The 14500-nt window shown below is 45.7% G+C and overlaps 1 protein-coding gene across 1 annotated transcript in view; it reads right to left on the reverse strand.

Annotated features, from left to right (window-relative positions):
• The window catches only part of LOC106887982 (desumoylating isopeptidase 2-like), a 61567-nt gene extending 47177 nt beyond the window's left edge, over positions 1-14390 (reverse strand). Inside the window, exon 1 of the mRNA XM_014941863.1 lies at positions 12907-14390. Coding sequence (XP_014797349.1) covers positions 12907-12945 — 39 coding nt within the window. The 5' untranslated portion in view covers positions 12946-14390. The remainder of the gene's footprint in view (positions 1-12906) is intronic.
• Between the last annotated feature and the right edge of the window lie 110 nt (positions 14391-14500).

Raw genomic sequence — 14500 nt, forward strand, 5'->3', positions numbered from 1 at the left:
AAGTACACCCTTTCTTCTGGTCCCAAAACCACCTGAGCTTGAAATATACCTATTTAGTTTGCCCCTGTTTCTTCTTGGCTTACACTGGAATTCATCTGTTCTGTTTCAGTTCGGTACAACCCATTCCTCAACGCATTGGCCCCCAATATTCTTGCAGCAGGAAGCACACAAGGCACATTGCTCCAGCAGCAGAAAACAGAAGAGGTCTATTCCACATCCCAAAGAACTGCCAAAGAGAAGATAGCCAGCTGCCTTGGATAACAAGCAGCCATAAAAATTAGAGGGAACAAGGGCACAGCAAATGCCACTGCAATCAAGAACAATGAGCGTTAGAACTGGAGACAGATGGTGGGTGGATTTCAGCTCTGGTCTCTGCAGATTCGGAAACCTGCAGCACTGCCTTCCCACCTTTCTACAATGCCTCCACCACAGGGGTACTCTAAAGATGCACTGGCCCGTGTATTCTCAGTGTTGGGACAGACTTCGAAAAAAAAGGCTGCACAAGTAATTGACTCTCCAGGTTAGACAGGCAGTCTGGAGATTTTCAAGACCTGCCTGGGTGCAGTCCTGAGTAACGTGCTCTGGGCAATCCTGCTTTGGCAGGGGAGTTGGACTAAATGATCTCTAGAGGTCCCTTCCAACTCTGACAATTCTGTGATATCATGAAAGGGCAGAAGACATCCTCTCAGGACAACAAAACCTGCGTCTAAAAATGCTCTGAATGGAAACAAAGCAATAGAAAGAGGGAAGAGCAAAGCTGGCCTCTACTTACCAGGAGAAGCAAGTGCTTTCTGCTTGTACCTGATAATCAGGAGTGCAGACACTTGTCCAGGAGGGTTCAGACCAACTTTCTAACCACCTCAGCCTGCCAGAGGGGATGTGACTCTCCACCTGTCTCAGAGGGAAGCAGCCTGGTCATGTCTCAATATCTGGAGTCAGGCATTCTCAGTCCTTCGTGGTGAAACAGTTTTCTTCATACAAAGTAGAGAAAAAATTCCTTTCATATAAAATAAACGTTCAGTGGGCCAGAGAACAAGTGTGAGTAACACTATAGCCTGGCTCCAGCCTGGACACCCTCCTGGAATAGCTAGGATCCACTGGGAATATCCACTCTTCTGCTAAGTATGTATTTCCAACAAAACCTAAATGTTTTGACATAAGAGACCTGGAAAACCCAAATCCAGAGTTTCTGGCTGTCTGCTTCTATGGCAGACCTGCATAAAGGGGCAATTATGTTTGAGTCCCTCAGGGTTTTTAACCAGGTCTCTGTCACTCCAGATGCATCAGCACACTAGATGGTAGAAGTCAAACGCAGAGCTACTCCTGATCCTCCCCCAGCACATAAGCAGCACTCATGCCAGAACCTCTGGGCATGTCATGCCATCTCAAATGCCCTAAAATATTCAAGATGCCTCTACAAAGTTGATAGCTATGAAACAGGATCCATGAGGGAACAGACCTGGACCTTTTCTGAGAGGAAGCCAGAGGTCAGATGGATATCCTACAATGGCTCTTGATATCTGTGCTTAGGCAGCTGAATGGAGCCTTTCCTTTTCTAGATAAGTGATTTGCTGAGAAAGCACCTCAGCCCTGCCTGGAAATACCTACAACCTAGGCCTCTTCTTATGCAATTAGAAGAAACCAGCTGAGGCTCTTGTCCAAAGTACTGCCCAAGATTTAATGACACAGGGAATGATTTATCAGATTAGTTCCTGTTTAGCTTCTTGGTCCTCTCTTTCTGTCACTTCTCACATTCACCAGACTAATCCAGAGCTGGGGGAAATTACAAATACAGGGCAATTATAAAATCACTTGTTTCAAATAGTCCCAAAGAGGGCAAAGCACACAGATAAGCCAAGAACAGATGTCTAAAAGAACATCGTGTACCTGGGAAAAGCTAACCTATGGCAAAGCCTATAATTCACTTTAGAAGGCAACATTGGGCTCCTCATGCACTCTAAACCCCAAGGCAGCAATCTGCATCTAGGAAGCTTTTACTTCTTGCATCAGTATCCAGTATAAATCAATCCCTAGGAGAAGATATTGAAGAGAATAGCAAAGGGCTTGATAGTTCCTTGTTTTAAGTAAGGCTGCCTGGAAAGCACAGTAACAGATCCATGGCTGAAGGTTCAGCAAACCATGTTATCAACAGAGCTTTTTGCTGTGCCAGGTCCTTCATCTCCCGGAGAAGCGGATCTATCAGTAGTCACATGGATTCGACCCATGTGTTGGCCCACATGCTGAAGGCATTAAACAGGCTGCAATGCTTTCAGCATCTCTGGCATCTGACACTTGCTTCTGTAGATAAGCATTCCTGTGTATTAGACATCATTTGTAACCCACAGCATTTATTCTTCCCTTATCATTGCTTTTACAGACACATTAAGTTTCATTACTGAAAAACTAGGTTACCAATTAAAACCATTTTCCACTCTTAGGATGTAGCCTCATATTTTGCTCTGAGATGAGAAGTCTCACAGATTCACATGCTCATCAGATAAAGCTCTGAAGTAAGGAGATATCTATTTTCATTTCTCTAGATCTTTCATACTCAAGAACATCCAGTGTTTACCCAGAATGGTATCAAACATTTTTTTCTTTCCTAACACTTTGAGCTCATTTGCTAGAGAAAGAATAATCAGACCTGTGAATTTTGCTTCTTTTTTCCCCCCAACAGAAATACAAAATTTATTTATTGATTGATCTCTGCCTCTCTCCCCAGCCTCAGCTACGTCATGTCTTGGCATAATGACAGGAACAAGAGAGACCGAAACAAACAATTCAAATAAGGGCAACCCAGGTCACCAACGTAGCTTTCGGCCCTAGGACACCCATTTAAATTCAGTTCATTGCACTAATGCACAACTATATACCTGCCCATCACCACACTTAGAAATGGATCTGACAGCTCTTCCAACTTGGTAGCTCCGTTTCTATCGCTAATGCTCAGCTGTCCCCAGCAGAAGCTCCCACCACACGCATAACAGGCCCCAGTGGGCTGCCACAGTAGGAATCTTGATGACCAGCTGAGCCACGACACCAGAGCTGCTCAACCTGTAAACCAGGGATGAGGTACAAAAGGCAGAAGGGTCTGCTTTGCTACTGCCAGCACAAATTTATCTGGTAGGAGAGCGACAGTCTCCAGTACTGTCAACACATCAGCTTTCATCAATACTGAGAGGGTTTTGTTTGGTTTGGGGTTTTGTTTGTTTGTTTTAAAGAATAGCCAAGTGACATTAGGAACCTTGACAGCCTAATGAGCCAGAGGCTAAATCTTGCTGACAGAAGTGTCATGTTCTAAGAGGAGTCTGCCTTGCTCTCTGGGGAAACGCCAAAAAGCACCAGAGAAAATTCACTGGAAACCAGCTTCCATATGGTTTCAAGAGGAAACAATCATTTCTCTCAGAGTTGCTCAGAGACAGGCCAGGGGACTGTGACTTTGCCTGTAGATGGGGTTAAAGGACAACTTCCAGTAGCAGCAAGTTTTCTGTATCTCTACAGATAGAGATACAGATAGAGAGCTGACCATACTTTTAGCCCTCGGGCTGACACCTGAAATCCTGCCCATAAGACTCCTGATTCCACAAGACTTCAGCTTGCCTTGAAATGAGTACTTTAGGGACACTAATTCAGGTTGTCACCTGCAGGAACTGACTCAAGAGCACTGATGCGGGACCTGGGCTAATGACAAGACCTGTGAAGCTTTGCTCCAGAAGCAGAGTTCATGCAGATAGAGATACAGATAGAGAGCTGACCATACTTTTAGCCCTCGGGCTGACACCTGAAATCCTGCCCATAAGACTCCTGATTCCACAAGACTTCAGCTTGCCTTGAAATGAGTACTTTAGGGACACTAATTCAGGTTGTCACCTGCAGGAACTGACTCAAGAGCACTGATGCGGGACCTGGGCTAATGACAAGACCTGTGAAGCTTTGCTCCAGAAGCAGAGTTCATGCATTTTTTCACCCTGTGTTAGCTATCCTAGGTTCTTCTCACTCACAAGGTTTTCTGTTGTTTGCTGATGTACAGGACGGTTAGAGCTGACCATACTTTGAGCCCTCAGGCTGACACCTGAAATCCTGCCCATAAGACTCCTGATTCCACAAGACTACAGCTTGCCTTGAAATGAGCACTTTAGGGACACTAATTCAGGTTGTCACCTGCAGGAACTGACTCAAGAGCACTGATGCGGGACCTGGGCTAATGACAAGACCTGTGAAGCTTTGCTCCAGAAGCAGAGTTCACGCTTTTTTTTTTAACCCTGTGTTAGCTATCCTAGGTTCTTCTCACTCACAAGGTTTTCTGTTGTTTGCTGATGTACAGGACAGCGTGCTGTGGAGCAGTTTTCCTAGCACGTGCAGGACTAGCAGAAGCGAGAACTCCCGCGTTGCCCTGGATGAGTCAGTTCAAGTCATTCCTCCGGGCAACAGAGCACTGGTTCAATGAGCTTTCTGATGGGATGAACGCCGTAGCTGGAGATAGCAACGCTCTGCATACAGTCAAGAGATAGCCATGAAAACATCTCATGCATAAGCATAGACTAGTCAGCTAGAGAACTGCAGAGCTGCAGAAGATCAGCAGTAACATGGACAGGTAGCCAGCTTGTCACCCTGACAACATCAAAACAGACTGTTCCTTTGAGGGATAATACATCTCCAGGCTGTTGCTAGGACAACAAAAATCCATTTGTTATGCATAAATGGGCACACTTCATCTCTGGACTTATTAACCTAGGCCATGGCACATTCTCTTTAGCTTCTTAATTGGTTTAGATCAGATGCCATGTTTGGATTCCTTCTTTTTGAAGGAATGGACTCAGCTGCATCTCTGTGTATTAGGTTTTTTATCTTTTCTTCCTCCAATTTATTTCCTCTCTCCAAAGATGGAAGAGAGAAGGGATGTCTGGTTGCATTTCATCATTTTCTTACAGGCTTGAACCAGGCACTGACTACAACACAGTGCTTTGCATCACCAAACCACTTCCCTTTTCCCTCTGCTCCAGAGTTCAAGCAGGGCAAGGCAGCAGTCCCTATGACTGGCCTGCCTGAGGTCACCCTGTTGTCACTCAAATTAAATTGAGGCAGTCTAGGAGGAAAAGAGAAGCAGAAACAAAGCCTAGTTTCCCTCACCTGTACACATTTCCAGGCTGCCCAGCCTGATTTATTTGAAAACTCTAATGTACTGCCTTCAGATTTGCCATAACACTTTTTTTTTAAAAGAACATTTGCACTGGGAAATGTTGCATCCAAGAAAAGTGAAACTGTCTGGATAGCCCTCTCATAACTTGCATTCAGGACTCTGCTGGCCTCCAGTCAGAGCAGCTTTCTCTGCTTCTTGTCTTATTCACAGCAGTGGTCTGTCTGGTCTCTTTGGCCTCTCACCAAGAATCTTCCCAGAGAGTTTCTGGACCCATAATAAGTATTTTTTTTGCATTGGGGCCATTACTTTACATGGGTGATTATGAACCCTGGACCTATAATACAGCATAAGCATAGTTTAACAGCTTAAAATCACAGGCTTGAACCAGGCACTGACTATAACACAGTGCTCTGCGTCACCAAACTGCTTCCCTTTTCCCTCTGCTCCGGAGTTCAAGCAGAGCAAGGCAGCAGTCCCTATGACTGGCCTGCCTGAGGTCACCCTGTTGTCACTCAAATTAAATTGAGGCAGTCTAGGAGGAAAAGAGAAGCAGAAACAAAGCCTAGTTTCCCTCACCTGTACACATTTCCAGGCTGCCCAGCCTGATTTATTTGAAAACTCTAATGTACTGCCTTCAGATTTGCCATAACACTTTTTTTTTAAAAGAACATTTGCACTGGGAAATGTTGCATCCAAGAAAAGTGAAACTGTCTGGATAGCCCTCTCATAACTTGCATTCAGGACTCTGCTGGCCTCCAGTCAGAGCAGCTTTCTCTGCTTCTTGTCTTATTCACAGCAGTGGTCTGTCTGGTCTCTTTGGCCTCTCACCAAGAATCTTCCCAGAGAGTTTCTGGACCCATAATAAGTATTTTTTTTGCATTGGGGCCATTACTTTACATGGGTGATTATGAACCCTGGACCTATAATACAGCATAAGCATAGTTTAACAGCTCTCAGCATGACATCACTGCTACAGATTTTGCATTGGGACCATTATTTTACATGAGCGATTATGAACCCTGGACATATAATACAGCATAAGCATAGTTTAACAGCTTAAAATCAGTCCTACCGAAAAAAAAAACCAAAAAACAAACCCACAAACAACAAACCAACCAGCACAGAAGGCCAAACGAAAGCAAGCTCTAGGATGACACAAAAAACAAGCATCTGAGATCTACCTGATCCCTTACACTACTGCCTGTGACTGGTACCATGTTCAACTACTCTGAGGAGCAAAGGCAGTTTAGCACCTGGGCAGGACACGCTGTAGCACTGTGGGGAACCCATTACTTGGCACCAGGCACCTGCTATCTCACCATTCTCTTTTGATATCTCATATGCCATACTTAATACTGTTTGAAGACAGCAGAATGAATAAGGCTCTGGATACATTAAGAGTTCAAAAGTAAAATCTTCCCCTTTTCCTTCAGGAATCTAAGGATTTACCTTTGACATCCCTACAACAAACCCGTGAAGAAGATAAAACACCCTAGATCCTCCTTAGCCAGGGCTTATTCATGGAAGAGGGAATTCTTATGAGCTTTGAAAGTAGCCACAGAATAAATAAGAATATGATACACTTACCAAGCCCTTCCTAGAACGTGGCAAACTTTTGAGTGAACAGCGTGTTTTGGAGAACTGAAATGATTCAGATTTGGCAAATAGTTTTGGCCAGAGATGACTGGCAAATATTTTAAGGAAGAGTCAAAACATTTCATTTAATGTGTTTTAAAAAGTGGTGATTTTGTTTCAGAACAACTTTATATATATATATATATTAAGAGTTGCCAGAATTTAATTAAAATCTCCCAAAAGCAAAATTTCACATTTTGGTCTCCATTTGTTTAATACATTCAGTTTGGCCAACATAAAAAGGAGGATAAGGAAAGAAGAGATCCTAGTGACTCTGTAGCACTTAATCTTTAAAGACCACAAGTTGCTCTATTGACTTAGAGCATCTCTTCAGCTCATTGCAGCAAGTAACTCCACAGCTATCAACCTACTTGACAAAAAAAGTCACCTTCCTTTCTATGTGCCTTCCTGGAATACCAAATAGAGTCAGGTGGTGCTGCGTTTCTCCACACGGAGCAGCTCACAAACAACGAACAAGTAGCGCAGAGACGGGACCAGCACCTGCAATAGGTTTTCTCACTCTTCTGACTAAGTGAGCTGAGAGCATCTGAGACCTCTGCTAACACACACGTGTTGACATTTTTCTGAGTAACTAGACTTGTTCTTTTCTCCAGAGAGACAATAAAATGTTCCCTGATCTAGTCAGTGCTTAAAACAATCACTTCACAGAATGAAGTGCTCTGCTTGCAATCCTGTTGCTGTTTCTAAAATAGATTCAAAGGCTCCTTATGTACTGAATGAAGGTAGAGGTACAAAGCACCTCTATTCCTTCAGTCCCAAAGCATTTAGTTATAGTGGCTAAGAGTCTCAGTCTTTCATTTCCACTTGCACAGGAAGCCAAAAAGCGATGCTAGGATGGTAGTATGTGCTGGTTTTCAATAGTACACACAGGTCACCACCTCCAAATCACACACAATCAACTTATGTTAAAGCAAAACGCTGAAAATTACAGATCTGAAAAGCGCAAAAGGAAAAGTAACTCCCACTTCCATAATATTCTTTTGTATCACAGAAGTTGGCTTAAAGCACTAAAATTTTATGCATTTACCCTGTGGGCATACAGACCTTCTAGCTTTATGCCTTTTCTCACCTTAGCTGGTGTGTTGTCTTCATGCAGGGACTCTCTCACAACCCTTTTCTCAGAGCACAAAACTAAAACCCAACTTTTACCCTACTCCAGGGTCTGTTGCAGAGTCCCACATACATGGGCCCACACCAAAACTAACTGCTTGTCCAAAAATCCTCCCCCCTCCCTCGTGGGATTGACAGAAAAGCCAGCCTGCTTCTTGCAACTTCTCCCTCTTGACCCAGCACCCTCGTGCCAGCACTCGGTCTCAGCTCTATGTATAAGCAACTGTATGATCACAGACATTTGTAGAGCCAGATGGAAACCATCTCATCAGAGCTCTTGTCCCTACCTAAGCCAATCACCAGGCTGCGATCATCCTCTGATCAGCCTCTGCTGGAGGACCACAAGCTGACTGACTACAAGGAGCATAGTCAATGTTTCTTAGTGGTACAGCTGAAACTGCTTCTGCTCTCCCATGGAAGAAGATAAACTCATTACAAACTCTTATGATTTGTAACACCACCTTCCTCCATCTCTCCCTCCCCAGAAATGCTGCCCTCTGTGCAGATGCAGCCTCTCAGGATGTTCCATTCAACCGCATCAATAAAAATCAGGAGTGAGATTCATTTTCCTGGAACTCTTGGAAACTACATGCATGACTATAAGCTTTTACAGCCTCAGCCCAAAATGCCACCCCTACTTCAATACAGGCTGCTTGCCATAATGTCACAAGCACGCAACAGGGGCCTTCATCCCTGCTGTGGAAACAACAATGCTATTGCGTTTGGTTTTCTGTCAGGGACACTTGGACGATCCGCTCAGTGGTGTTTTGGAGACATCAAATCAATGACACAATCACCCACTGATCAAGGGAGACCCCGGTCAGTCACCTGCAGGGCCATCTTTTGCCATCAGCCATTAGTCTTCAGCCATTTAGCTGGCAAATGATATAAATTATATATAGAACTGAAAGAATATGGGAGGTCCATTATAAGTAAGTACATTTTGGCTACCTCTCTGAACTTGGAAGTTACAGGGAAAAATCTCAGAGCTAGTGCATCTCCAGTGATCTGAATCTTATTTCCCTCTCATTCACTCCAGAGAGAATGACAAGTGATGCCAGTGGAGTCAATGGAATAAGAGTGGGTCAAGGCTGAGAAAGAGACTCACCTCTCTCATCCAAACAGACCCTACATTATTGCTGCTTGGCTCCCTGCTGACCAGGGATCTCATTCTCCTCTGCAGCACATCTCAGGGGCTCATTTTCCCCAGCATAAAGAGTAAGCAAAAATGCCAGTAGATCAAAATGACAGTTTTGCATGTTATCAGCTGCAAAGACAGTGGAAATTCAAGACAACCATATCTGTAACAAAAGAGGGACAGCAGTGATATGAATATCTTTGCTTTTCATTTGATAGCATGAACGTGCTATGCAATAAGCTGAAAATATTATGAGAGCCCCCAACTTGAATCTTCGCCAAGTGAACTATTTTTAGTGGAGTGTGTTTAGCTTGCTTGTTAAAGATTTAAACCTAGGCAATAATTGCAGTTACTCTTCTGTCTGATTTAAGTAGGCAACATTTATTAATGTACAGTGATTAAGTCAACTATTCCAAAGTAAGCCACAAAGACTTAAAGTGATGAGGAAACAGGATGATATCCTGGCTGAAGAAAGTCAACCCTGTGATCTAAGTAAGATCTGATCCATAATAAAGAGCTTATTAAGGCAGAGTGGTGGGAAGAGAGCTGCAAGTTATGAAGAGGAATTTGATTTTTCCATCTGAAGGCAAACCGATAACTAACTGATCAGAGCAAACTCTGTCATAGATTTTATAGACCCAGTTATAGGTCTGCAAACAGCTGTTGGCCTAGAGTAAGTCTATGCGAGAGCTGGATTCAGATTAGGAAAGAGATTCATCCATGATCAAACCCCCAATCCATTTTGTTATTCTGTGTTCACACTTACACCTTAAATCAGAGTTCAGTACCCTGCAAATTCACTCCTTAAAATGTCCTGGTTGAGCAGCAAAGCTCTCCTGCCCTGTCTGTTTTGCAGGTGTACAGGTGTGTACAAGCTCTTTAGCAACAGATAAAACAGGATATAATCACCCTGCGTGCCGAGGGGGAGGGAAGTTGCTTTTGATGATGGTGTTCTGAACACTTGGAATGCCCAGTGATTTTCGCTTAATTCTTTTATGCTGAAGAAAATAAGTCTACAAATAGATCTACCTGCTTCAGCTATTTTCGCAAAACAGCTCATTAAATAGAAGCACTTTTTTTCCCAAAGAAGCCTGGTACGTATCCAACGGGTAAAAGGATAAATGGCTATAATCTTTGAATACACAAGACGACACAGAGTGGGTATTTCAGAGCTGCAGAAAGCCCATAATTGAACTTCTGCCCTAGGGGTAAGTTTTCCAGCAGCGTAAGTGCTTCCAGATGCCATACAGGGGTCATGTTCCTTGTCAGGAAAGCACAGCTTTACATCCAGTTAATTGTTATCCCCAGCTGTCTTTTTTTTTTTTTTTTTTTTCCCCTTTGGGTTTCTCTTTTAATCCTAGAAAGCACATGTGATCTGTGAAGTCCCAGAAAAGTGGCTGGAGGCTGGGAAGATAGTAGAAAGGATATGCCCATTTCACAAGACGACACAGAGTGGGTATTTCAGAGCTGCAGAAAGCCCATAATTGAACTTCTGCCCTAGGGGTAAGTTTTCCAGCAGCGTAAGTGCTTCCAGATGCCATACAGGGGTCATGTTCCTTGTCAGGAAAGCACAGCTTTACATCCAGTTAATTGTTATCCCCAGCTTTTTTTTTTTTTTTTTTTTTTTTCCCCATTGAGGCTAGTTTTCCAACAGTCATTCAAGCAAATGTGCTCATTTCCCAGTTCCCCCGCAATTCCCCACCACAGTGTAACAAAATGCAGATTTTCGCGTGGCTACATTCCAAACTCCGTGGTGCTAAAATCATAGCAGCAAAGGAAAAGCATGTAGCCGCAATAATCATACTGTAGGACTTGAACTAGAGGTGACTCAGTGGTAGTCAATCAGATGCTATATGAAAATAGAACGGTTTCTATGTACGGAGTGGTTAACCCGTGGAGTTAGTACTCACATGTAAAGGTTTGCATGGCTTGCTGCTAAGCAGCAAAAATTACTCAGTCTGAATTAAACTGATGACCTCAATTCAGCTCACTGTGTCTGGGTGTCCATCTCAGAACACAGTGACCATGAACAGCAAGTCCCTGCTCCCATAATTCCTTTGGGCTTCATCTTTGGTGTCAATCACGCCCAAAAAAAAGGCAAAGACCGTGTCCATCCAGAATTCAGATCTCCTCAGCTCAGTAGCAAAATGTTTGCTGATTTGGGACAACTCAACGGTGGCTGAGAGAGGAAAGTTCAGAGCACAGCCTGCTGCAGAACAAACTGAAAAAATTGCAAGGAAGACAGCGGGTATAGGAAAAGGGCAACACAGCCCCTTCATCTTCCTCAAAGTATTAATGAGAAACTCTTGTGTGTGCAATCTGCTATGCCAGTCCCTTGTCACCAAGCACCAGCTACCACCTGCTTGGGTTACCAGACTTGTTGGTTGAAGAACAGCCTGGAGGCGTTCACAGTTCAGGCTGCCGAGCAACTGACCATTAAACACTCGAGACCAAAGCCTAGGGAAGGATTTTACCCCAACTTGCTCAATTTTACCAATAATAGCTCTGGATGTGGCAGCTTCAGGCCACTGTAGTTGTGTTTTTCAGACTGCCCTTCAATACGGATACAGTCCTACCTAATTAGCCCTCACCACTCCTCCTTCCCTCAGAAAACAACCCAGCTTTTTTAGTCAACAAAAGATCACTTAATCATTGTAATAAGAAGAGGCTTGACATTTACATCAACCTACTGCTAATCTCTTTGGTGTCTATTCTCTGGATTCCCCCAACAGGGAAACCCACACTATTCTGTGGGATTCCTGTTGAAAGTTGTCACTGCCTGATGACAAAAAGCAAACATATGCCATAATGTTTAAAGGTCTGGAGCTAGATATTTAGAGCTCAGTAAGCACCTGGACCTCATAATGTTGCATTTTCCCCAGCAAAGTTCACCAAATTTTGGAATATCTGAAAACTACGTTGGTTTTTTTTAGCATTAGTTCATAAACAAAAAAAGCAGAGGGGTATTTGGAATATCTGAAAACTACTTTTTTTTTTTATCATTAGTTCATAAACAAAAAAAGCAGAGGGGAAGTATGTTACCATCACAATATTCTTCTTCTGTCATACCTCTCCTGAGCTTCTTTCAGACCAGAAAGCAAACAGGTTGTGCCAAGCTGCCTTCTCTTTGAGGGCTTGTGTGAAGGCTAGGATTTGGATTTTCTGATTTGTTAGCACAGATAATTCCCACTCACGTTCCCCCTTGCAAGAGGAGAGTGAGGAAAGCCACTTGCTACACTGTGAACTTTCAGGAAAGATTGTCAAGCAGCATGTCCCTTGTGCTCCTCCCTGTGCTGAAACTTCACCAGTTCAGACAATTTCTTACTCCTGTTGTTGCAATTAACCTTCAGAGAAAACTACAATCTTATGCGTATGAGGGACTGATCCAGATTATTAGCCTAGAAACTATGTCCCTCCTGCAATTCCACAGTTGTTTCTCCTTCCTGAATGAAATCCTGACCCCTTCCCCATAGCCCTATAGCTCACTCAAAATTAAAGGACAATTATCTCCAACAAAGAGAGAGGTGATCACATCTCCTTCCTTAACTGGGACAACAGAAAATTGAAAAGCCCTACACTCAGTGCTGCTCCTGAAAGATCCTGCAGAAAATTGGGCAGAGTTTTACCTGTAATCTGGCCCCATATGCTAAACATTGCAAAGAGAAAAAGACAGGGTCAGCATCATCTCTGACAGCCAGAACATAATATGCTAGGATGAGGAGCTCGTGGGGCTGGTGATCAGCCTCTCTGGGGATCTGTGCTTGGCTCCTCTTCATATAATGCCTGCCTCCAAGCACAAACTCCCACCTGGCCCCACTGCCCCCCTGCCAGCCCCCCCAAATCAGTACTGCTTCATACTCACCATGTCATAAACATTCAGAATCACTGGTTCATTTGCCATTGTTGATTGCAGTAGAGGCTGGATTAAAACCTTTCAGTCCCTGCCAGATGTGTGTTGCTGCCCCCAGGGTATGCTTTTACCCTGAGCCAGATAGAAGGAAATGCCTCATCCTACAGTCTCCAAAGGAAGGAGCGTGGAGGGAGGAGGAAAGGAGGAAATTCTCGAGGCTGGGGGGGTAAAGTTGGTTGGAAGGAAGGCTTAGGGTGGCTTTGCTGCTTGTCTAGGGTTTACTTAACCCCTCCACAGCGTGACAGATCCGAGGTTTCTTTCTAACCCTGTAGCGCACCTCGGGGGTCTGTAGACTCATACACCGCTGTAACCAGGCACCGTCCGAGCTTGTAAATCCCGATCCACAGAAGACAAACAGGCTCCGAGCCCAAAGATAAGCCCTCTTCTGGCTCCGTGAGGGAGGCGAGTGGTAGCGTGCGTGCGTGTGTGTGTGTATCTCTCGGCGTCCTTCTCGGCAGAGCGGCGTGCTGCTACAGCAGAGGGCTGCCGGCGGTACGCAATACACCGGGGCACCGAGGCAGGTCCGGAGCCGGGCTCCGATGTCCCCTCTGCGGGCTCCGATGTCCCTTCCGCGGGCACCGATGTCCCCTCCGCGGGCACCGATGTCCCCTCCGCGGGCAGAGCCCGGCGACACCCCGCTGCCCGGTCCCGGTCCCAGCCCGCCGGCGGCCGGGAGCTGTCCGAGGTGCTGAAGCCCGGCCGGCGCTCAGGCGCTCCGGGGAGGGCTCTCCGCCCCCGGCAGGACACGGGGAAGAGGCTGTGGCAGAGGGGCTCCAGCCAGGAGCCCGGCGCTGGGAGGAGGAAGAGGAAGGGGCCGGTTGCCCCCGGGGCAGAAGGGGGATGCCGCAACCCCCATCCTGCCCGCAACCCGTGGAGTCGGAGCCGAAGTTAGAGGGCAGTTCTCCGCGGGAGATAGCGCGGGGTTACCCGGCCGCCGGAGGGAGGAAGATGCCGAGCGGGCGGTGCTTCCAGGCACGGTGCGGGGCCGGGCACCCCCAGCTGTGCGTGCTCCGCTCTCCGCCAGGGTCAGTCCTTAGTACGGGATCAGCTCGTCCCGAGCCGGGCAGCCCCTACCGACTGACGGCCGGGGGGACCTACCCCGTCCTCTACTGGCTGGATGCATCTCGGCACGGCACACGGTGGGAGGGCGGGGAAGGGACGAAGCCGCCGGGCAGGGCGAGTATGGAGTTGCACTTCTGGCAGCGGCAGGGTATGGAGTTTTCTTCTGTCCTGGAGCTACTTTACACTCGTGTTAGACGCGGGCAGCTCTGCAAACACCCCCCCTCCGACCGGGACGCGAGAGGCAATTGTAAAATCCACTGCGGTAAATTCATCTTCCTTTTGCTCCTCCTCTCCTCTCTCTTTAAAGGGAGAGCAGGGTCTGTGATGGTGCTGGGAATGGGTAGAGCTGATGGGGGGAGAAGGGGGTTCCTGCACACAGAGACTTGCAGTGGTGTGGGGATTAGCACGCTGACCTTAAGCGTTCAGACACGGCAGACTCTTTTTGGAGCAGCCCAAAAAAAAAAAAAAAAAAAAAAAAAAAAAA

Source organism: Calidris pugnax, unplaced genomic scaffold (genome assembly GCF_001431845.1).
Source record: "Calidris pugnax isolate Ruff unplaced genomic scaffold, ASM143184v1 scaffold56, whole genome shotgun sequence".
Lineage (NCBI taxonomy): Eukaryota > Metazoa > Chordata > Aves > Charadriiformes > Scolopacidae > Calidris > Calidris pugnax.